The sequence below is a fragment of the Puma concolor genome, chromosome A3 (genome assembly GCF_028749965.1).
Source record: "Puma concolor isolate L17-30 chromosome A3, mPumCon1.1.hap2, whole genome shotgun sequence".
NCBI classification, from domain to species: Eukaryota; Metazoa; Chordata; class Mammalia; order Carnivora; family Felidae; genus Puma; species Puma concolor.
In genome coordinates, this window is record NC_141669.1 from 31,544,014 (window position 1) to 31,567,555 (window position 23,542).

The 23,542-nt window shown below is 36.9% G+C and overlaps 1 protein-coding gene across 5 annotated transcripts in view; it reads right to left on the reverse strand.

Annotated features, from left to right (window-relative positions):
• ATL2 (atlastin GTPase 2) overlaps positions 1 to 23,542 on the reverse strand; it is a 59,071-nt gene that overhangs the window by 11,229 nt on the left and 24,300 nt on the right. For 4 of the 5 annotated variants that reach the window (XM_086700393.1, XM_086700394.1, XM_086700392.1 and 1 more), the window contains exons 2-5: positions 21,789 to 22,033; positions 5,093 to 5,227; positions 3,711 to 3,815; positions 248 to 298 (exon numbers count right to left, since the gene is read on the reverse strand). In XM_086700393.1, the coding sequence (XP_086556519.1) occupies positions 248 to 298; positions 3,711 to 3,815; positions 5,093 to 5,227; positions 21,789 to 22,033 (536 nt within the window). The remainder of the gene's footprint in view (positions 1 to 247; positions 299 to 3,710; positions 3,816 to 5,092; positions 5,228 to 21,788; positions 22,034 to 23,542) is intronic. The other variant, XM_086700395.1, reaches the window with a different exon arrangement.

Consider the following 23,542-nt stretch of genomic DNA (forward strand, 5'->3'; position numbering starts at 1 on the left):
AAGATATCTGTAAAGCCTTTCTGTATCAGACATCAGAGCCTTTAAAATCATTTGAAAGTTAAGCACTTAATTTTCTAACAGACTGGGCATACATTAAAATTTCTTCTAGTTAAGAAGTCATACGTCAATTTAAACTCATATAATATTCAATCTTCTTATACTAAAATGGGCTTCCAGATGGAAAGTCACGATTAAATAAGAATTATATTTTCAATTCTTTGGCACACATTCTTTGAGAAATACATACTTGCAAGTGTTGAAGATCATCTTCTTGAATATTCTGAGACAAATTATATACCTGTTAAAACAAAATAATCTTTTTATTCTTTTTTTTTTTAATACCCAGCTGTTTCTAACTTTACTTGCAGAAATGGAGGTTATTTTATAACCTTAGCACAAATGAATCATTTAGCCATTAGCTTAACCAGTGGCACATGAAAAGGATTTTCTCTTTTTTCCTAACAGGATAAACATTAAGGGGGAAGCAGTGGTAGGAAATTAGGTAAAAATCATGAATACACACATAAGGAAAAGTGGCAGACTAGAAAGTGGCAGACATTTTTAAAAGTATGTCACGTAATAAGGTTTTTTTCCTCCTTTTCAGTTTCTTTAATGTTATAACATAATCATTTTTTTAATAGAGTGAAGATTGCTTTCACAATTCTTTTTTTTTTTTTTTAATGTTTTTTTATTTTTGAGAGAGAGAGAGCATGAGCAGGGGAGGTGCAGAGAGGAGAGGTGGACAGAGGATCTGAAGCAGGCTCCATGCTGATAGCACAGAGCTCGACGCGGGGCTCGAACTCATGAACCGTGAGATCATGACCTGAGCCAAAATTGGCCGCCCAACTGACTGAGCCACCCAGACGCCCCCCACAATTATTTTTCTAAGTCAATGAATATGCGGGGCATAATTCTACAAAGATGTTTTCCTCCCTGGTATAATCACAGTGTGAGTGAGTGAATGAGTGTATTTTATAGTTTATATGTAGTTTATATTTGTTTATATATTCATATTCATATATTCATTTATATATTCATATATTTGTATATTATATTTACATATAGTTTATATATATAGTTTATAGCTTACATAAGTAGTTCATAGTTATTTGGTGGGTGTCTCAACTACCACAAACTCTAATATGGCTCTTTTTTTTTTTTTAACTTTAAGTAAATCGTTTGTCTAAATAACTTAAAATGAAAATTTTACCAGGCTGTAGTAGCTGAACAAGTAACAGTAGGTGGCACTCTTTCCCTTTCTAGAATTTTTTAGGAGGCTCTCCAAGGCACAGAGCCCAGAGCTGAAGGTATAAGTAGTGTCAAGGAAGGGAAACTGGAGAAAAGACTGTATTTGAAAAAAAGGTCCAATCCTTCTGAGTCAGGTTAAAAAGTGACATAGGTCATCACAGGAGAAAAGTGGGTGTCCACAGATGTCACCTCTGCTGAAAGACAACTTATGTCTAAGAAAACGGGGTTATTCCAAAGACAACAATTTGTTCTAAGGGCAAATAAGTGATAATCTAGCTGAATCACTCAGAGGTCAAGAATATAAACAGCCAAAATAGGCCAGCAAACCTAAAATGACATTCTCAGCTGACTAACTCCAAACATGGTACTTAAAAAGTAATTAATGACTGAGATGATTATACTGGAGCCAAACTTACAATCTAAAAGCATGACCAACCTATTCTTACCCATAGGGCCTTAGCTTTTAGAAAACAGGTTGAGATACTTTCATTGTGAAGGCCAGGTTGCAAACAGCAAAGAGAAAAGAGGATCTGTTTACCTTAGATCATTAGTACTTAGCACATGGACTCTTACTTAATAGATGCTCAATAATCATTTGTTGAAAGAATAAATGACAAGAGGATTTGTCATTTATTTATCAACCAGATAACTTATGTAAGGAAGAGAAATGTAGTCTCAAAGAGGAAGAAAACAATAATAAAAATAATTTTAACCTTTGTTACTTATTGTTTACAAAGCACTTTCTTATGCATTATCTCATTTAGATCTTATTTCTACCTCCACACAACAATCACAGCTAAGATGGATAAAATCCTCATTTTACAGATAAGAAAGTGGCTGAGTGGCTCTAAGTGGTTATCCAAATCCAGGCCTCCTACTATCATAAGGTTGAATATATAAACAAGAGAACACCAAGGTACAAGCTTCAGAGCAGAGAATTCTCTTATATTATATTTTAAGGTAAACTACAGAGCCAGCTAATTCGAGGGACACAACGATTGGCTTCTGCCTGCCTCAAGGAAATGGGAGTTGTGCCACCTTGTAGGATTAAAAAAAAAAAAAAAGAAAAAAAGTAGAACAGAATGGAGAAAAGATACTCTAAGGGTTCCCCCCAAAGTATCATTTAATTGGTAGTAAGAGAGCTTCCAGCCCTATGATAAACAGAAGCCAAGCTGAAAAGTACTCCTTTTTTATATGAGAATAACATCCCAAATTCCCTTCCATTCTGATAGCTATTTCAAATTGTAGAAGGAAGGAAATGGGAACTTACAGAGACCAGACATGTGTTCGGAATATTACCAGAAAAGAAAACCAGAAAGCATTACAAAAATTCCAAGACACTGTGACAGAATCACTTATGATCTACCATCAGTAAGAAACCTCTATTATCTCAGAAGGAGCACATATTTCTAATATTTGCATATACACTTCTGGATACATCATCACCAGCTAGGGCTAACCACCTTACTCAATAATTCATTTTTCAGTCAGAGAAGCATCGACCACAGATGATCTCACAAAGAGACAATAAAGAGATATAAAATGACATGTGGTGGTTTAATTCAGTCCATCAGTCTAAATTATACAGAAAAGAGATGGCCTAGCTTGAAGAGACAAGAACTTGATACAATACCAAATACAATTAGAATATAGAGTAAGTGAAAACCAGAAGGGATTTTATTACCCCTTTCTAAATTAAACGGGTCCTATAAGTCCTTAGTGTATCATAGAAACATCATATACATTTCCTAAGTTAAATATGAATTAATTCTTATGCCGCTATTACCATTAGTTCAAATAATCAAGTACTAGTTGCCATACATGTCAAGAAGAAAACTAAGGTTAATTACTTGGGTTTTTTTTTTTTTTTAGTTGGTTAGCCAAAATATAAAAGATATGTTGTACACCTTACTGTATCTGGGAACCACATGACTGAATTCAATTAAAAATAACATGCAATAGCTTTTCCTTTAAAAAAAAAAAAGGCATAGATGCTATGATGAAAAACCAAAGGGCCTGGATCTTGGTTTATTACTTCCTACATAACCAAAGTATGAAATTTCACATTGTGAGCCAGAATAGTAAGCGTGAAATATACACGACCAATGAGAAATGTAAATAACTCTGACTTTAATCCTTTTTTCTCGGGGGGGGGGGGGGGGGGGCACCTAATTAAGCAGCCGACTTCGGCTCAGGTCATGATCTTATGGTTTGTGAGTTTGAGTCCCACATCGGGCTCTATGCAGACAGCTCAGAGCCTGGAGCCTGCTTCAAATTGTGTCCTCCTCCCTCTCTTTCTGCCCCTCCCCCACTCACACTCTGTCTCTCTCAAAAACATTTTTTAATGTTTATTTAAAAAAATTTTTTTTAATCCTTTTTTCTCCAATGAAAAGGCATTTTGAGAAAAAGCAAAGGTATTAGGACTATCTGACCCAATCATAGCACAGCACTTCATGTCTCACCTGGACCGAGCTAGTCATGGTGCTCAGAGCGAATACCGTTGCGCAGTCTTTGATAGTTGACTGGCTATCAAAGGCACCCTGGGTATCCATTAGCAGCACAGCCACCTAGGAATTTAAAAGTTTAAAATACTAAGTAAAACACTCATCAGTAATGACTATTAAAACCAAATTTAAAATGATAAATGTCGTTTATAGCAGTATTATCAGCAATAGCCGAACTATAGAAAGAACCCAAATATCCATCAACTGATGAATAAAGATGTGTGGACACACTAGAATATTACTCAGCCATCAAAGAGAATGAAATCTTGCCATTTGCAATGATGTGGATGGAGCTACAGTGTATTATGCTAAGCAAAAAAAGAGAAAGACAACTTATGATTTCACTCATGTGGAACTTAGAAGAAAGGAACATAGAAGAAGGGGGGAAAAAGAGAGGGAGGCAAACTGTAAGAGATTCTTAACCATAGAGAACAAACTAAGGGTTGATGGAAGGGAGGTGGGCAGGGGATGGGCTAAACGGGTGATGAGTATTGACGGCACTTGTTGGAGTGCCTGGGTGGCTCAGTCAGTTGAGCATCTAACTTTGGCTCATGTCATGAGCCGGTTCATGAGTTTGAGCCCGACATCAGGCTCGCTACTGTTAGCACAGAGCTCACTTTGGATCTTCTGTCCCCCTCCCTCTCTCCCCCTCCCCTGCTTATGTTCTCTCACAAAAATAAAAACAAACTAAAACTAAATAAAATTTAAAAAAAAAAAAAAAAAAAAAAAGGAGGGCTGGGGCACCTGCGTGGCTCAGTTGGTTAAGCATCCAATTCTCAGTTTCAGCTCAGGTCATGATCTTACAGTTCATGAGTTTAAGCCCCACATTAGGCTCCACACTGACAGAACCTGCTTGGGATTCTCTCTCTCTCTCTCTCTCTGCCCCTCCCCTACTCACTCTCTCTCTCTCTCTCTCTCTCTCTCAAAACAAATAAATAAACTTAAAACTAAGGGGAAAAAAAGGAGAGTACTTGTGATAAGCACTGGGTGTTGTATGTAAGTGAGGAATCACTGAATTCTACTCCTGAAACCAGTATTATACTATATGTTAACTAACTAGAATTTAAATAAAAACTTGAAATGAAACCAAACAAAACCCAAAGAGACAAATAAAAAAATATATAAGAAAATAAAATGAAATAATGTCAAAATCAGCAATTAAGTCAAGAAAAGTACTCTACGCTACATATCTCACACATTTTGACATAATCCATAGATGTGATGTTAAAGTTATCAGACATTAATAGCTCTGTGTTGTTTTGATCTTTAGTATGAGAAAACAGTTCAAAAAAGAATATGGAAGGAAAAAAAAACAGTAAAAAATATAAACAGAATTTTACTTTTGTTCCATTAGGTCTGTCAATCACAAATACTTCATTCCAGACTTGTATGCCTGTTGTTTCTCTTTCACAACCACCTCGCCATGTAAAGCCAGTCAATGGTTCATTGTTTCCACCAATCCAACTTTGAGAATCCTGTTAAAGTCAAGCATAAATGTAAAATAAAACACAAGAAATAAAGAACTGAGGAGAAGTGTAAGAAATCACCCATTGTTTATTTTATAGATGAGGCAAGGCAGGTAAGTAAGTCCAGCAAGATAAGATACACGGTAACATCACGCAAGTAGTTACGAGAGCAATCCCAAATCCCACCTGAGGTGCTTTGTCTTAGAGAGATGTGGTCTCCTACAAACCTGAACCTTCTCAAATCTCAGATTTTTGCTGTCTAGATTTCTATATAAGTGAGGCCACACCCAGTTTTTCCCATTTTGAAAATTTCCTATGTTTAAAAAGCATAAAAAATAGATGCCAGCTATTGTGACATCTTCTTGTACAGATAAGCACAACTCAATTCCAGAGAGAATGGCTGTCAAAAAAGCACCGCTCTCTTAGAATAGCTTATACTAAAAATGCTTTTCACACTGCCTTAATTTTTCTCTTTAAAAAATATCTACTTTAAAAATAACCACAAGACTTGCTTGGACCCGATTCAAACACTTCAATTGTAAGAAGAAAAAAAAAAAGTCTTTTTCAAAACCAAAAGGGAAATCTGAACTCATGCTATTTTACTAGGCGGTGCTAACTCAGAGTAAAAATGATTGTGTGGCATGATAACAGTATTGTGGGTAATACTAACAATAACATAGTTCTTATCTTTTAAAAACTCAAGTTTATGGTGAAAAATACGCTTCATATTTGCTTTAAAATATTGCAGCAAAAAACTAAAAGCACAGAGAGGAATACAGATGAAAGAAGATCAGCAAAATGTTGACACATCCAGTGGGATTCATGATGTTATTCTATCTTTGGATATGTTTAAAATTTTCCCCATAATAAAATGTTTTGTGTTGTTTTTTTTTTCAACGTTTATTTATTTTTGGGACAGAGAGAGACAGAGCATGGACGGGGGAGGGGCAGAGAGAGAGAGGGAGACACAGAATCGGAAACAGGCTCCAGGCTCTGAGCCATCAGCCCAGAGCCCGACGTGGAGCTCGAACTCCCGGACCGCGAGATCGTGACCTGGCTGAAGTCGGCGCTTAACCGACTGCGCCACCCAGGCGCCCCTAAAATGTTTTAACTAAAATCACAGGACTAGGGGCGCCTGGGTGGCTCAGTTGGTTGTTAAGCGTCAACTCTTGATTTGGGCTCAGGTCATGCATGATCTCACAGTTTGTGGGATCAAGCCAAGCCCCAAGTTTGCTTGGGATTCTCTCTCTCCCTCTCTCTCTGCCCCTCCCCTGCTCACACTCGCTCGCTCTCAAACACTTAAAATAACATAAATTAAACTAAATTAAATAAAATCACAGGGCTAAATGGCTCTAATTAAAAATTGTAAAATAATATGAAAATTAAAATACTTGTAAGATAATTTATCTGGAAAAGTAAATCTTGGACATAATACATGAGTACCTTTGACAGATATCAAGACCTCTATACTTTAGCATACTTAAAGCCCACACAACCTTTACTCAAAGTACCCCATAGGAAAAATTCCTTTGTTTCAGAAATACTTCTGATAAGCTTAGATACATAGTTCAAAACAAATAACAAAACAACTCAAATTAGGAGTAAAGATGTTTAAGGTAGGCCCAACGAGGGATGCAGAAATTTATGAAAAACAGATAAGGCTGGGGAAAAAAAGTGCTGTCCAGGCCACCACCTAATGTGAAGATCAGCCTTAAACTTCCAACCATCTGTAATTATTCCACAAAACTCCCATCCCCAGTAGGTTACCAATTTTATCAATCACAAAATTCTCTTCTTCACCTTTCAGAACCTTCAACGTAAGTCCCTCATCTCTCTGTTGGTGACAAGGCTGCCTCATAGCACAACTCCATTCACACTATATACTAAGGACCTGTGCTTCAGAAGGGACCCTTCACGGGGATTAGAAGATTAATGGTACCCCCTAAACAAGCCCAGTGGGGGCTGTGCCCCTGGACTATATTTTGGAAGCTCCAAATAGATTTTCTTACACCTCCATGCTGTACTCTCCAACCCATTCTTCCGTAGTCATTTAATTTTCCCAACAAGCGATGGAATCATGCTACTGTCCTAAAAAAAAAGCCATCTGTAGTTCTTCATTTACCTATAGAACTATCTGGAGATCTGTTGAACATAACCAACCTTTACTTTTCCTATCTCTGCTCCCAATATTCCCGATAGTCCCCCTAACACACACACATAATTCCTGTTGCTACCATACCTAAAAGGTCACTATTCCCAAATATTTAAGTTGTTTAGTATAGCTCTATCTTTTCTACCTGTTCTCTGCTTGAACTGAGCCAGCAATTCAAGAAACTCCCAACTTTTCTGAACTCTTAAAGAATATTATAACTACAGATGGTTATCTTTACACAGCTTTACACTGCACTTCTTGTGTGAGTCTTAAGAGCACAGGCTATAAATTCTACCTGTTTACCAAACTGCTCCTACCAAAGTATCTCAGCCCATTTTTGGCTCTCACATGTGGATTCTCATTCCGCTAACAATGTTGAAGTGGCACTAAACAAACTGATTATTTTTAAAATTTCCAACCTACGTAAATAACTTAAAAGAATCTACCCTGTTAGAGACATCTGTTTTCATTCTACATTTTACTTATATTCTCATATAGGAGATAGAGAAATAAGATAAATAAGTTCCATGAAGAAGGAAGTTTTGTCTGTTTTTTTTCCTCAAAACATAGAACCACATTTCCATGACAATTACGGGCTTGTAGCAGGCACTCAAAATATTTGTTCAAGGGGTGCCTGGGTAGCTCAGTTGGATGAGTGTCTGACTTTGGCTCAGATCACGATCTTGTGGTTGATGGTTCAAACCCTGCACTGGGCTCAATACTGTCAATGTGGAGCCTGCTTCAGATCCTCTGTCCCCCACTCTGCCCCTCCCCTGCTTGTGTGCACACACACACTCTCTCTCAAAAATAAATAAAATGTTAAAAAAAATTTTTTTAGGGGCACCTGGGTGGCTCAGTCAGTTAAGCGCCCGACTTCAGCTCAGGTCATGATCTCACTCACGGTTCATGAGTTCGGGCCCCTCACTGGGCTCTATGCTGACAGCTCAGAGCCTGGAAACTGCTTCAGATTCTGTGTCTCCCTCTCTGTCTCACCCCTGCTCATGCACTGCACTTGCTCTCTCAAAAAGAAACATTATTCAATAAATGAATACATAAGAAATTTTAGTTATTAAGCTTCAATGTGTTCCTTTTTGAGCATAAGTAAGAAATATGGAAGAAATATCCCTCTTACTATTCTTCAAAATAATTACACAGACAAGACAGTAAAAATAAACTTTCAGAAGTAGAGATGATTAAAATCATAGGCTAACACGGTTGTTAATCTGACCCTCTCTAAAACGTTAAAAAGAATTGGTGTCTCCAGGGGTGCCTGGGTGGCTCAGTCAGTTAAGCATCCAACTCTTGATTTCAGCTCAGGTCATGATCTCATGGTTGGTGAGTTCAAGCCCCCCCCCCGATGGGCTCTACACTGTCGGCACAGAGCCTGCTTGGGATTCCCCGCCTCTCTCTCTCCCTTTCTTTCTGCCCCTTACCACTCATGTGTGCTCACTCTCTCTCAAACCTAAACTTAAAAAACAAAAAACAAAAAAACAAAAAAAACTGGTGTCTCAAAAAAAAATTAGTGTCTCATAAAAAAAAAATCTATTATCATCTTTTCTTAGTTTACCCTGTAACTAAACTGATCTGATCAGTCAATAAAAGGATCAAAGAAAAGGCAAATCAGAGAGCCTAGCTAATACCAACTAATAAGTTTTGCTATTTTTAAACCTGAAGTTAAGAAGTCTATCTCTGTATCATACTAAATACTGGTAACTTACATAAAATGTGTTCATACATTCACTCAACAAATATTCATTGAACACCCTACCATGTGCCAGCTACTGTTCTAGGTTCTAGGGATACAGCAGTGCATAAGAACAAACATTCCTGCCCTCCAGGAGCATTCTAGTTAATTCTAGAAGCAGCCTCACTGATACTATTTGTCGTAAATTACTAAAAACAAATCTAAGAACTTGAAAAATAGTCATCTGGTACCATTTAGTACTGTGGAGGCAAAAAAAAAAAAGAAAAAAAAGCCTTAAAACTCAAAATTCCAAAAATAATCAGTCCTCCAGTAAAATTAAAAGGGAAGATCTTTTAGAATAAACCTCAATGGTAAAAAGTAATCTGAAAACACCCGAACTTGAAATACCACGAACAAACATAAGCCCTTGCCAAAAAGACTTACCAATGTAACTATCAACATAAGAACCCCTACCTACTCTAAATAGTAAGACACAAATTCTTACTTCACCATAGGAAAGATAACATTCCTTGGTAACAAAGTGAAACAACAGCTAGGTAAACTTTATCCAAAGGATAAAAAAAAAATGCTGATTGGAAGGTGTATGTGCCCCGCCCCCCCATGATTACAGCAGCATTATCGACAATAGCCAAATTATGGAAAGAGCCCAAATGTCCATCGACTGATGAATGGATAAAGAAGATGCGGTATGATATTCAATGGCGAATATTACTCGGCGATCAAAAAGAATGAAGGGGAGCCTGGGTGGCTCAGTCGGTTGAGCATCTGTCTTCAGCTCAGGTCATGATCTTGTGGTTCGTGGGTTCGAGCCCCACATTAGGCTCTGTGCTGATAGTTCAGAGTCTGGAGGCTGCTTCAGATTCTGTGTCTCTGTCTCTCTTTCTCCCTGCCCCTCCCCCTCTCGTACTCTGTCTCTCAGAAATAAATACATGTTAAAAAAATTTTTTTTAAAGAATGCAATCTTCCATTTGCAACAACACGGATGGAACTAGCATGTATTATGCTAAGCGAAACAAGTCAGTCAGAGAAAGACAAATATATGACTTCACTCATATATGGAATTTAAGAAACAAAACAGATGAATATAGGGGAAGGGAAGCATAAATGAGATAAAAACAGAGAAGGAGGCAAACCATATGAGACTCTTAAATACAGGGAACAAACTGAGCGTTGTCAGAGAGGTGTTGGGTGGAGGGATGGGTTAAATGTGGGATGGGCATTAAGGAGGGCACTTGTTGAGATAAGCACTGGGTGTTGTATGTAAGTGATGAATCACTAAATCCTACTCCAGAAACCATTACTATACTACATGTTAGCTTGGATTTAAATTAAAAAAAAAGAAAAAGAATATCTTAATCTTATAAATCTACCTCATTTAGGAGGTAGGTTATTAATAACACCCAAATGAGTGGATAGAAAAATATACACATTCTGACCACCAAGCATCATTTAGTGTTTTCACTTAAAATATGTAAGAATACTCCGCAAGTTCTAGAACAAATTAAGAAGCATTAGAGTCTTAAAACAGTTTAAACTGTCTCACATCTTACCTACCCCCATGTCCAATTCCTCCCTTTAGGGCTACACAGATAGATAACATTATGACTGACCCAAGTCACAAGCTCAGGCAAAGGACAAGTCTATTAACCTAGGTACGTACTAAAGAATTTTAAAAACTTAGTTAAAAGATGTCCTTGACTTTGAAGACATTATGCTAAGTAAAATAAGCTAGCCACAAAATAACAAATACCTTATGATTCTACTCATAGGCAGTACCTCGAGTAGTTAAACTCATGGAGACAGAAGAAAATGGTCCATGGAGGGGGAGGGGAAAAATGGGAGTTTCGTGGGTATAGAGATTCAGTTTGGGAAGGTAAAAAAGTTCTGGGACATTAAAAGAAAGGAAAACTACAGATCCATATATCCCATGAGCACATATGTAAAAATATTCAACAAAACATTAGCTAGTTAAATCTAACAACATTTATTAAAGAATTATCACCACAGCTAAATGGGACTTATTCCATGGGATGCAAGATGGACTCGATATTTAAAACATTAATCAATCATATCAAGAAGCTAAGAAAAATCACATGTTCATCAATAGATACATAAGAAGCATTTGACAAAATCCAACATCCGTTCATGATAAAAAAAAAAAGAAACAAAAGCAAACAAACAAAAAACCTCCCAACAGACTACGAATAAACAGGAACTTCAAAAAAACTCCTACAGCTGAAGTCATACATAATGGTGAGAACCTCACTGCTTCCTCCCCTGAAGATTAAGAAAAGAGTAAGGATGTCTTACCACTTGTACTCAACATCGTACTGGAGGTTCTAACCAGGACAGTTAGCCAGAGGTACTTCAAAGAGAGAGTAGAGGTACTTAGATTGGAAAGGAAAAACTAAAACTGTATTTACAGGTGACATGATCTAGTATACAGAAAACTCTAAAGAATACACTAAAAAACTATCAGAACTAATGCAGGAATTGAGCAAAGTTGCAGGATACAAGATCAACATAAAAGAAATCAACTGTATTTCTATAAGCTTGCAATGAATGATCTTGAAAATGAAATTAAGAAAACAATTCCAAATGTAAAAGCATCAAAAAAGGAATAAATTTAACAAAAGAAGTAACACATACTCTGCAAATTATAAAGATCTAAATAAAGGGAAAAACATCCCATGTTCATGAACTGGAACACTTAAGATGGCAATACTCCTCAAGTTGATCTTTCATGTTCAACCCAATCACTAACAGAATCCCAGCTAACCTCCCATAGAAACTGACAGGCTAAATCTAAAATTCATACGGAATTGCAAGGGACCAAGAATAGACAAACTTACTACAGAGCAACAGTAATCAAGACAGTACGGTACTGGCATAAGAACAGACCTATACAGACCAATAAAATAAAACTGAGAGTCCAAAAATAAAATTGAGAGTCCAGAAATTAGTTTGATCAACTAATTTTCAACAAAAGTACCAAGACCATTCAATGGAGAAAGAATAATCTTTCCCACAAATGCTGGGACAACTGGATAAGCAGATATAAGAGAACTGAAGCTAGATCCTTATCTCATTTCATTAACATGATTATATACTAATGTATTATAATTAGTGAAATATTATATATTAGTATATATTCATATAATTATAGCATTGTAAGCCAAATGGTGGAAAACCCAAATATCCATTAACTGATAAAATGTGGTATATCTATACAACAGATTATCGGGTCTTAAAAAGGAATGAAAGATGATAATGCTACAACACAAACCTTTAAAAGTGCTAAGTGAAAGATGCCGATCACCAAAAGACCACATATTATATTTCATTTATATGTATGCACAGAACAGGCAAATCTATAAAAACAAAAAACAGACTGGTGGTTCCTTAAGACCAAAGGTTTGGGGATGGTGGAAGGGGAAGTGATAGCTAAAGGGTACAGGTTTCATTTTTTTCACTGTGAAGGGAAAAAGGTGTTCTAAAATCAATTGTGGCGATGGTTGCACAACCCTGGGAATACACTAAAAACTCATGAAACTGTGTGGTTTAAGTGCATAGATTATATGGTATGTCAATTATATCTCAATAAAGCTGTTAAAAGAAAAAGAAAAAATCAAATATATTTAGTACACAAGCTTAACAAAGACTCCCAGTCATACAAAATCCACCCAATAATACTACAAAAGTCTAGGAGGAAAAGGAAGGTCCATTGGAGGTTCTGCTATATATCCATCTATAGTGCAATATGTCATAAACACTATGGCTTAAATATGCTTTTTTTTTTTTAAGATTTTGTATTTTTAAGTGATCTCTACACCCAATGCAAGACTCGAACTTACAACCCCAAGATCAAAAGTAGCATTCTCTACCAACTTAGCCAGCCAGGCACTCCTAAACTTGCTTGCTTTCTTTTTTTTTTTTTAAGTTTATTTGAGAGAGAGAGAGAGAGAGAGAGAGAGGAGGAGGGAGGGAGGGAGGGAGGGAGAGAGAGAGAGAGAGAGAGAGAGAGAGAGAGAGAGAGAAAGCATAAGTGGGGGAAGGGGAGCGAGAGAGAATCCCAAGCAGGCTCTCTGCACTGTCAGTGGAGAGCCTGGTGCAGGGCTTGAACTCACAAAACAGGAGATTGTGACCTGAGCCAAAGTCACACACTCAACTGAGCCACCCAGGCACCCCTCAACTTGCTTCTTCATGAAAGGATTATGGTGAACATTATCCAAAGTATCTACAGAAAATGCATCCTATTAGTTCTTTTTTAAAAAATGTTTCAAATAGTGAGAACGAAACATTCTTGAAGTAAAACTCGTGAGTTAAGTAGTAAAACTGTCTGGGAGAATAAGGGAGGGAGGCAGGGGGTTAATGACTTTAAGAAAGTATTTCTTGGGGCATCTGGGTGGCTCAGTCAGTTAAGCATCCGACTCTTGGATTTTGGCTCAGGTCACGGTCTCCCGGTTGTGAGACTGAGTCCCATGTTAGGCTCTGCTCTGGGCATGGAACCTGTCTGGGATCCTCTCTCTCTCACCCGCTGCCCGGCCCTGGCTTCTACATGCTCGCTCGTTCTCTCTCTCTAATAAATAAATAAATAGATAGATAGAGAGATAAATAAATAAATAAATAAATAAATAAATAAATAAATAAAATAACGTATTTCTTCACCAGAGACCGTTAATATAAAAGAAATTTAAATTATACAAGACTGTTTAACTCCCTGAATGTCTTAAAACTGTGTTTGAGTAATCAGTGTTTATGTTAACCATCTATTACGATATCTTTTAATAGATGACCTAAATAGAATCAAGTACTTTAGAAATAGTAAATTTTAACTTAAAAGGAACAAAGACTTCAGAATGGAAAAAGGTCTGCTGGAACAAATAATTTATGTTCTCTCAAGTCCTCATATGTGATGCCATAGTATCATATTTTTGATGAAAATACAAAACAGGCAGTACATACATTTGGGGCTTAAAGCTGGAGAGCTGTTTGAAAGACTACAAATGACACAACACTTTCAGGGAATAGATTCAGGAATGCACCCGAGAAAGCCTCTCCTAAGACAGTGCTATAAGGACTTTGAACAATATATTGTAGACTCCTCTGCTTCTGCTTCCTCCAGCTTTGGTAACACTTGTTGAAGTTTTTCTAACTGAAATTACTCACACTAATTTTAAACCTGCACGTGAAAGAACAGATTAGTTTCAACGCAGAAATCAAAATCTAGGAGGAAAAGAAAGCCAGTGAGCTAATGGAAAAAAGGTAGTCCACAGTCCACATAACTTCTATACTCACTCCTTAGCTTATATTCAGGGATAAAAATAAGCGAACCAATTTTTATTTTCCTAACTGACTTAAAATTCTGATCAAATTTGGCTGGCTTCTCGCATAGGCAAAAATAGTAATAATATAACACTTAAAATTTCCACAGCTTGTTACATAAGTTACATACATTGCTTCACATATAATGAGTGAAATTCACAAATGTGAATGCAGTTAAAGTAATAATTAAATGAATAAGCTATGTTTCTACAGTAAATATGGTAACAGTTTTATAAGCATGACCCTGTATAGAGTACAATGATGACCTAAAATTAACACAATGCATACCTATCAGAATCGCTAAAGTTAAAAAGACTGACAATACTGTTCATAAGATGTATAACAAATTTAAGTCTCTTACATTGCTCAAGGAAGTGCAAATTGGCAAAACCACTTTGGAAAAAAATTGTGGCAGTCCCTAGTACAGTGAATTGGGCTTTATGAACCTAGCATTTCTACTCCTGGTTATATACCCAACAGAAATAAGTGATTATGTCACCAAGACTTGCACACAAATATTCATGGTAGGTTTATTCATAATGGACAAAAATTACAAAGAACCCATGCGTCTTTCAAAAGAAGGAGTAAATAAATCGGTATCTTCACCCAATAACCTACCACTCAGCACTAACAAACAACAATTACTGGATCATGCAATAACATGGATAAATCTCTTAGATTCAATGTTGAGTCAATGAAATCACACACAGGAGCGCATACTTTATGTAAAGTGCTTCATGTAAAAAGCTTTACATTTATGTAAAGCTCAAGGGTAGACCAAACTAATCTATAGTGATGTAGATCAGGATGGTGGTGGACTCTGAGTATTGGAGATAGTAATACTCGGCAGGGGAAATGAGAGAGCCTTCTAGAGTGCTGGTAGTATTCTCCTTCTTGATCTGAGTGGCAGTGGTTACAAAAAGTATAGGTACACAAAAATTTACTGGCTATCCTAAGATTTATGCACTTTATTATTATATGCAAGTTATACCACACACAAAAAACAAAAGAATAAAATGACCCTAGGCAGAACCTTTTAAAAATACTGTTCATCCTCTAAATACATTTCTTTCTTAAAAAAGGAACATGAAACAAACCAAGTTTTCCTTCATGCATTCACACATTTCTCACAAACCCCACATCTCAGACAATGTTAGCCTTAGGGAAAAAAAAGGGTGAAATCAAGTTCAATATCCCATATGGCCAATTTGGAGATATTTGTGCTTTTGGCAAATTATATGTAGCAGCACATATGATCTTTAAAAACTGTTCTTGGGGCGCCTGGGTGGCGCAGTCGGTTAAGCGTCCGACTTCAGCCAGGTCACGATCTCGCGGTCCGTGAGTTCGAGCCCCGTGTCAGGCTCTGGGCTGATGGCTCAGAGCCTGGCGCCTGTTTCCGATTCTGTGTCTCCCTCTCTCTCTGCCCCTCCCCCGTTCATGCTCTGTCTCTCTCTGTCCCAAAAATAAATAAACGTTTAAAAAAACAAAAAAAAACAAAAAAAAAAAACTGTTCTTACTCCTGATCTCTGGAAGCAGTTCTGGGAGCAGCTCTTTAAATAATAATAATAATAATAATAATAATAATAATATCATCTACAACTTCTCTTAAAATGTCTTTAGCAATTATGTTATAAATGGGGTCAAAACTCTTTACTCATCAAGCATATAGATACCAGTGGGCAGCAAAAAAGTTACCAAGCATGCACTCCTCTTGGGCTATCTCAACTTCTGAAGTAAACAGTGAAAAGTAAACACTAACAACAACAACAAAAAAACAGTTTAGTGTAGGTAAAGGATCAAACATCATTTTACATAGTAGTTTTAAGAATAAAGGCTTTAGAATCAAATTGCCTGGTTTATATCTCAGCCTCGCCACCTCCTTTGAACCTCATTTCCTCAACTATCAAGCTGAAATACTAACACTACTGCATAGGGTGAATGTGACTACTGAGGGAAATAATACCTATTTAATGTTCAGTAATCAGAATACCTAGAATTCAGTAAAGATTCAAAAACTGTTATCTTAAAAGATAATCTGGGGACACCTGATTCCGGATTTCTGCTCAGGTCATGATCTCAAAATTCGTGAGGTAAGTCCCACATCAGGCTCTGCACTAACTGCAAGGAGCCTGTTTGGGATTCTCTCTCTCTATCTATCTTTGCCCCTCCCCCACTTTATCAAATATAAATAAATAAGCTAAAAAAAAAAAAAAAGATAATCTGCACTTCCTCATGGAACAATACATCATCTTGGAAGTGCTCTTACCCAAAAGTCAAACCTGAGTCTGATCAAGTCCTTAGATTTAAATAACAATTTACAGCAAATTCAAAGGACAAAGGAACATGTAAAAATTACACTAATGGGATAAAATCAGCAAATCCAGACTGGGAAACTCTGTAAGACCAACAGTCAGTTTCTTCAACAAATAAACTGCTAAGAAAAATAGATGGAGGGAAACCTAAAAAAAAAAATTAGAAACACTTTAAAGACAACCAATCACAATGTGGACCTCATTTAGTTGGCTCTTGACTCTAAGCAAACTGTTAAAAATGAAAAAATTAAAATATCTGAGTCAACTGGAAAATTGATTCCATATATTAACCTTATATATACCTACCTTAAGGAATTATTTATTTTTATGTATGATATTACTGTAAGGTCCAAAAAACCCGTCAAACTGAAATATTTACACATGAGATGATATATCTGGACATATTCACAACAATATAAAAGGTATAGAGTGAGTTGGCATATAGATGAAATGAGATTGAGAGTTGATAACTGTAAATACATGAGCATTCATTATACTGTTATCTACTTTTACATGTGTTAAAAATTCTTCATAATAAAGTTATTTAAAAAAAAGAGAGAATGATACAAAAGTACAAGCAACTCTGTACACAATTCAGACTCTTTCTTTATCTAGCGCGCCTGGGTGGCTCAGTCAGCGAAGTGTCTGACTTCGGCTCAGGTCATGATCTCAGGTTCATGAGTTCGAGCCCCGCGTCCAGCTCTGTGCTGACAGCTCAGAGCCTGAAGCCTGCTTCAGATTGTGTCTCCCTCTCTCTCTGTCCCTCTCCTGCTCACACTGTGTCTCTCTCTCTCTCAAAAGTAAATAAATGTTAAAAAAAAATTAAAAAAAAAAAAAACTATCTAGAAGAGATCAGTTAACAGCTCTCACCAATGCTTAGTGTTCAATATACCAAGTATTAACGTTTATATAATTTAATTCTACCAAATTCAGTTTTGACCTTCCTAAACCAACTCCTAAAACTGAAATTCCTTTACATGATAATTTGATCAGCATTTTTCTAATAATTCCTATTATCACAGGAGTTATCTACTTTGGAAGCTTGGGATTCACAAAAATCAGCTCACTAAAACTTATGAGATGAAAGCAAATATCCACCGACAGTTAAATGAATAAATAAAATGTGGTATAATCACATAGTGGACACCAAAGCAACAAAAATAATGAACGATCACTCCATGCGAAAAATGGACACATTTCATAGATAGTTTAAAGAAATAAACCAAACACAAATTCTTATGACGTGATTTCATTCATGTGAAGTTCAAAAACCAGTCTGGGGTACACAAGAGTTCAGAACAGGGGTTACCGTCTGGGGTTAGATATTAACCGGGAGGGACATAACCAGGTGGGGGGGGGGACAGTTCTAGATCTTCATCTGGGTGGTGGTAATAGGGGTGTATACATATGTAAAATTTCAGCAAGCTACACACTTGAGATTTGAGTACTTCCCTATATATAAATTATACTTCAGGGGGAAAAGAAGGGAAATTCAAAAGAAGAAGAAATACATTTGCCTAAACTACATCCCCAACAACCAAATCAGCATTAGAAAGGGAAAGACACAGAATACTTGAGAGTCTATATATCTATTTCACAGGGAAAAGTCTCCCTCCCTACCAATGCTGTCTCTCATCACAGATTTTCATCTCTTCTTGTGTAACTGCCTACTTTTACACATGAAATAGGGTTTTTTTTTTTTAAATATGGACATAATAGATCTAACAGTTTGCATGTAAACTTTAAAAAATTGTTTTAATGTTTATTTATTTTTAAGAGAGAGAGAGAGAGAGCAAGCAAAGTAGGAGCAGAGAGAGGGAGACACAGAATCTGAAATAGGCTCCAGGCTCTGAGCTGTCAGCACAGAGCCCGATGAGGGGCTTATATTCACGAACCCTGAGATCATGACCTGAGCCCAAGTTGGATGCTTAACTGACTGAGCCACCCAGGCGCCCCTGCACATAAATTTTTGTAATTATTTCATCTATAGCTTTTTAAGAATGACTTTTACAAGTAATAAATATTCTACTTACAAATTGTTAGTTTCACTAACAACTTGAATTTTTGTGGTATTTCTCATATACGGCATTCATAGTAAATGTCCTAAGTGATATCTTTGGAAGTTCAAAAGGTCTTCTACATTATGAATCCAGTAAATCAGCAATTTTAGTCACCTTCTGTTATATTTCATGGTTAGAGTCTAACTATAGAATTGATTAACTCCAACATACATAAGAGAATTTTATTCTAGAAAAAGGTTTAGTTCACCTCTTAAGCTTACAAAAGACTAATTTCTTTCCTCCTATACTTTAAAAACAACCTATTTTCAAAATATAAGTAGCAATTCAAAAAAAGAAAACTGTGTAGAAAGCTGTTTCCTTCACAAGAGAATGAGAACTAAAAGTCAGAATTTTCCCCTATAATTTAGAAATGTTTGGTAAATGTTTGGGTGGCTCAGTCAGCTAAGCATCTGGCTCTTGATTTCAGCTCAGGTCATGATCTCACAGTTTGTGGGTTGGAGCCCCACTCTGCACTCTGCACTAGCAGCTTGGAACCTGCTTTGGATTCTCTCTCTCTTTCTCTCTGCCCCTCTCCTGCTCCTGCTGTCTCTCAAAAAAATTAAAATAAAAAAAAAAAAAAGATTTGGTAAAAATCTCAGAATAGTCTTAGTTTTAAGAACTACTGAAGTTTTTGTTTGTATCCAACAGAAAAGAGCTCATGTTCATGTGCTCTTGTGTTACGATTACTAACTACTTAAAATGAAAACAGTCATCTATTTCTAAATCATATGTAAAAAATTTGTATTTAGCTTCTTTAGTGAACTACACCCTTACCCAGGTCAATAAAAAGGACATATGAAGTCAATATAAGCCATGTTCATCTCCTACCTCCCTCAGCATCCCACCTTTGCAGGCAGATAGGTTAATGAAATAAATTCAAAACTATCTCCTTCTTTAATTTCATTCCCTTAGGAAAAGCATGACCCACCACCAAATCAGTGTTAAACTGAGGCATGTCATCCCAAAACTCAACAATGTTTAATGCCATTTTCAATTAACAGAATAAATTATTTATAGCATAAATTCTCTATGGAAAGCATATCAATGAAAATTAATAAAGATGTTTCAGCCTAGAAGCCACTAACCAGGTGTGACTCAGGCCCTCATAACCTTCCCATGGCTTCAGCGTCTTCCCCAGGAAAAGAACTGCAAACACATGACACATGTGTGGACTGCTACTCTCCTCTGAACGACCACTACTAATTGATCAGAGATGGATTCAGAAATGGCACCTGAGGTGAAACTTATCTGTCATTGCTAGGCAAATGATCTAAGCTTCTTTCCCCTTTGAACATTCTGTCTGTGACCTACTTGGAATCAAATACATTTGCAGGAACAGCTCAGACACACATAAATATGATATATACAAGCTTACTTAAGGAGTCAGAACCTCAAATATCATCTTTAAAGGCACAGTCTTTAAAAAATATATGCCACTATTCATTTCTCTATTTCAGATGTAAAACTGGGAAATAACTAAGTCTAAATGGATGAAATACTGTATCTTTCTCAATTTGCTAAACATGTAAAATAGTGTCATTTAATATGAATTACATTCCTGATACTCAGGCATTCCTGATGATGCCTAAAGAGATCCCTACAAAAAGAATTTACTGAAAAGCTTCCTGGAAAATCAACTGTTACTTACCTTAAGGCAGATGCATACACACCCAGTTTCAGATTAATATAGAACTCATAAAGGTGAGCACCCTGACAAGAGCTTAATTACATAACTCTGTCAAAGTGTTATTTCTAGCATCTTCACGTGGCTTCTGAATGTCAAACGCCATGTAAGGAAAGCCCTTTCTTCTAAATGCTCCACTCCAAATTTCCAATTCCTTCTTCTTCGTCCCTATCAAATTCCCATTCCCTCAGCCCAACTTTCAACTGTTAGAAAAACACTGATTTAAGTAAAATTATTTTTTGCTTTTTTTCAGAGGAAAAATTCCAAAGTCAGGAAGGGGGAGGGAAATAACAATTGCCTGGTACCATCAAAAAGTATTTGGAATCAAATATAAATTTGATTTATATTTATTAAAAATAAATCAAGTATAAATTTATGGACAGAGGGAGATTCAATGATCAAAACAGAAAATAAGTGCTTACAGCAGGCTAGTTAATGTTAGGTGAGGGAGACATGGTAACCAAGAGAAGACCCATTCCTGACAGAAGTTAAACTAGCCAGGAAAAACAAGTAACTAAAGCAGTTTCAATGAAACAAATGACTAGTGCCATGAGAGTTGGGAGAAGGACATAATATAGTCTTAAAAATCAGAGAAGGCCTCAGGGCACCTGGCTGGCTCAGTCCTAGAGCATGCAACTCTTGATCTCAGGGTCATGAATTCAAGCCCCACACTGGGCGTGGCCCTACTTAAAAAAAAAAAAAAAAAAAAATCAGGGAAGGCCTCCTATGAAAAGATCAGCCAAGGATATAGCAACATTTGAGAAATAACATGACACAGCTGAGGAATTGCAAAAACTACAGTATACCTGACACAGAGAAGCAAGATATGAAACTCAGAGATTATCGAAGACCAGGGAAGCCACACTAAGGAACCGGACTTTATCTCAAAATGTAATAGTCACTGAAGCTGACTTATTTGAAAGAGCACAGATGTACTTCTACAAAAGTCTCTATCAGCCTACTTCACCCATTATTGTAAAGGTGATCAAAAAAAGGGGAGGCGTGAAGAAATAACCAAAAGGGAGAGAACAGTGTATCAGAGGCTTTAAAATATACTCAGACACCTTGGGTTAGAGCTACAATGCCTGTAACATAGATGCTCAGTCACATGCATCCATATGGACTGCACGCAAAATGGAATTATGGAGATGAGGAAGAATCAAGAACTCAAACGAACTTAGATTACTGTCTTAACTGAGAAGTCTTAGCAAGAACTGGATTTTTGTAAAATGAAAGACACAGCTCTTACTGTGTTTTGTCTATTATTTTTAAACAGGGTTGGTTGGCTGTTTTTTGTTTTTAACTGGGTTCAATTTAAAAGACACTATTCACCTTGTTATACATATATCTAAGCATGAAGTCCAGTAGAAATGATTTCCCTTTACGAAAAGCTCCTGCCACGGATACCACTACTATGTTAAGATCTCGTATGTGTTCCTGTAGCAATATCTGCTCCAAAGCTTCTTCATCGAGCTCAAAGTTATGGTCATCTTCATGAGCAAGAACAATCTGTACTGGACATGGTTTCTTCATAACCTCATCAGAGTTTACTAGGTCATCATCTTCATGATTCTCACCTAAAATTAAAAAAAAGAGAAAAAGGTTACTTGAATTCCTGCATTACAAACTTCTCCTAAGGGATCACAACTAAAGCAAAATTTCAAGTAACTTCCCCTTTGTTACAGATCATCTGCAAAAAGTGATATTCAAGTACATATTGGATTTCTCACTGCCTCTATAGTAGGACCAAGAATACTGGTAAGATTTCCCACTATACACACAGATAAGCACAATACTAAGTATAGCCTCTACTATTAAGTCTAAACAGCTAATTGTGAACAGTAGCTGTTTCTTGAGCACTGCATTATTCTATAAACAATTTCTGCTACTGTATACACACTGAAACCGGATCTATGCGAGGGGAGGATGGGGGGGGGGTCAATTTTACCTAATAATTCAAATTCCAATTTTCCTGGTAGGCATTTCCTGGATATTATTCCAAGTTACAAAGATTAAAACATATGAATTGTAAACATTTTTCACTATGAAACTTAAATGGCTACGCTAGGGTCCTAAGGAGTTTCTAAAACCGACACTAGTGGTAAAGTTAATGAGTCCCTAATTTAGTAAGAGTAACCTAATAGTACAGCTTCCTTTATTAAAGCAAAGCACAGGATTGATGTTCTGTTGGAAAACACAAAATGAATAGTCAGTGAGGTACAGAGTTATATCCTATAGTTTCATCTGCCTCTGGGCTCTTACAGACCACAACCACCATTTCAAATTACCTAACTCCCCAAAACAGGTATATCAACTCTTCCTTTGTTCACCCAGCACACCAAAACAAGGTAATCTTTGCAGAACTTTACTGAATAGTAATGAAGAAATAACAATAAAACACACAACAGCAGGAGATGCCTGTGTCACACTGACAGCACAGAGCCTGCCTGGGATTCTCTCCCTCCCTCCCTCCCCCTAAACCTCTCCTGAGCACACACATGGTCATTTGTTCTCTCTCTCTCTCTCTCTCTCTCTCTCTCTCTCAAAATAAATAAACACTTAAAAAAAGATATGCAACAGCAGAGACAAGTTTCTAAAGTTTAGGTTTCTGTCCTTTTAATAAAACAAAACAAACAAAAACACCTAATAGCTAATTTCAGAGACTTCTATCCCTTGTCAGGCTTTCTTCCCTATCAATTGCTTGATCCCATGTAGCCAAATCACTGGTAGGGACCTTATCCTCCCCCACCCCAACATTTTTAAGAGACTCTCCCCTTGAGTCTGTCTACTAAATGACCCTTTGCAATCTAAGGAGACATACAGTATCTACTGTGTTCAGTGCAATGACAGTCCCTTCTCTCCCAGGAGACAGCCAGTCCACTGAGGAGTGGCATATTAGTAGCCAACACGGCAAGAATACCTCATCCAACTAACCACTATTCTTAAAGATTATACATCTACATGGGGCGACTGCGTGGCGCAGTCGGTTAAGCGTCTGACTTCAACCAGGTCACGATCTCACGGTCCGTGAGTTCGAGCCCCACGTCGGGCTCTGGGCTGATGGCTCAGAGCCTGGAGCCTATTTC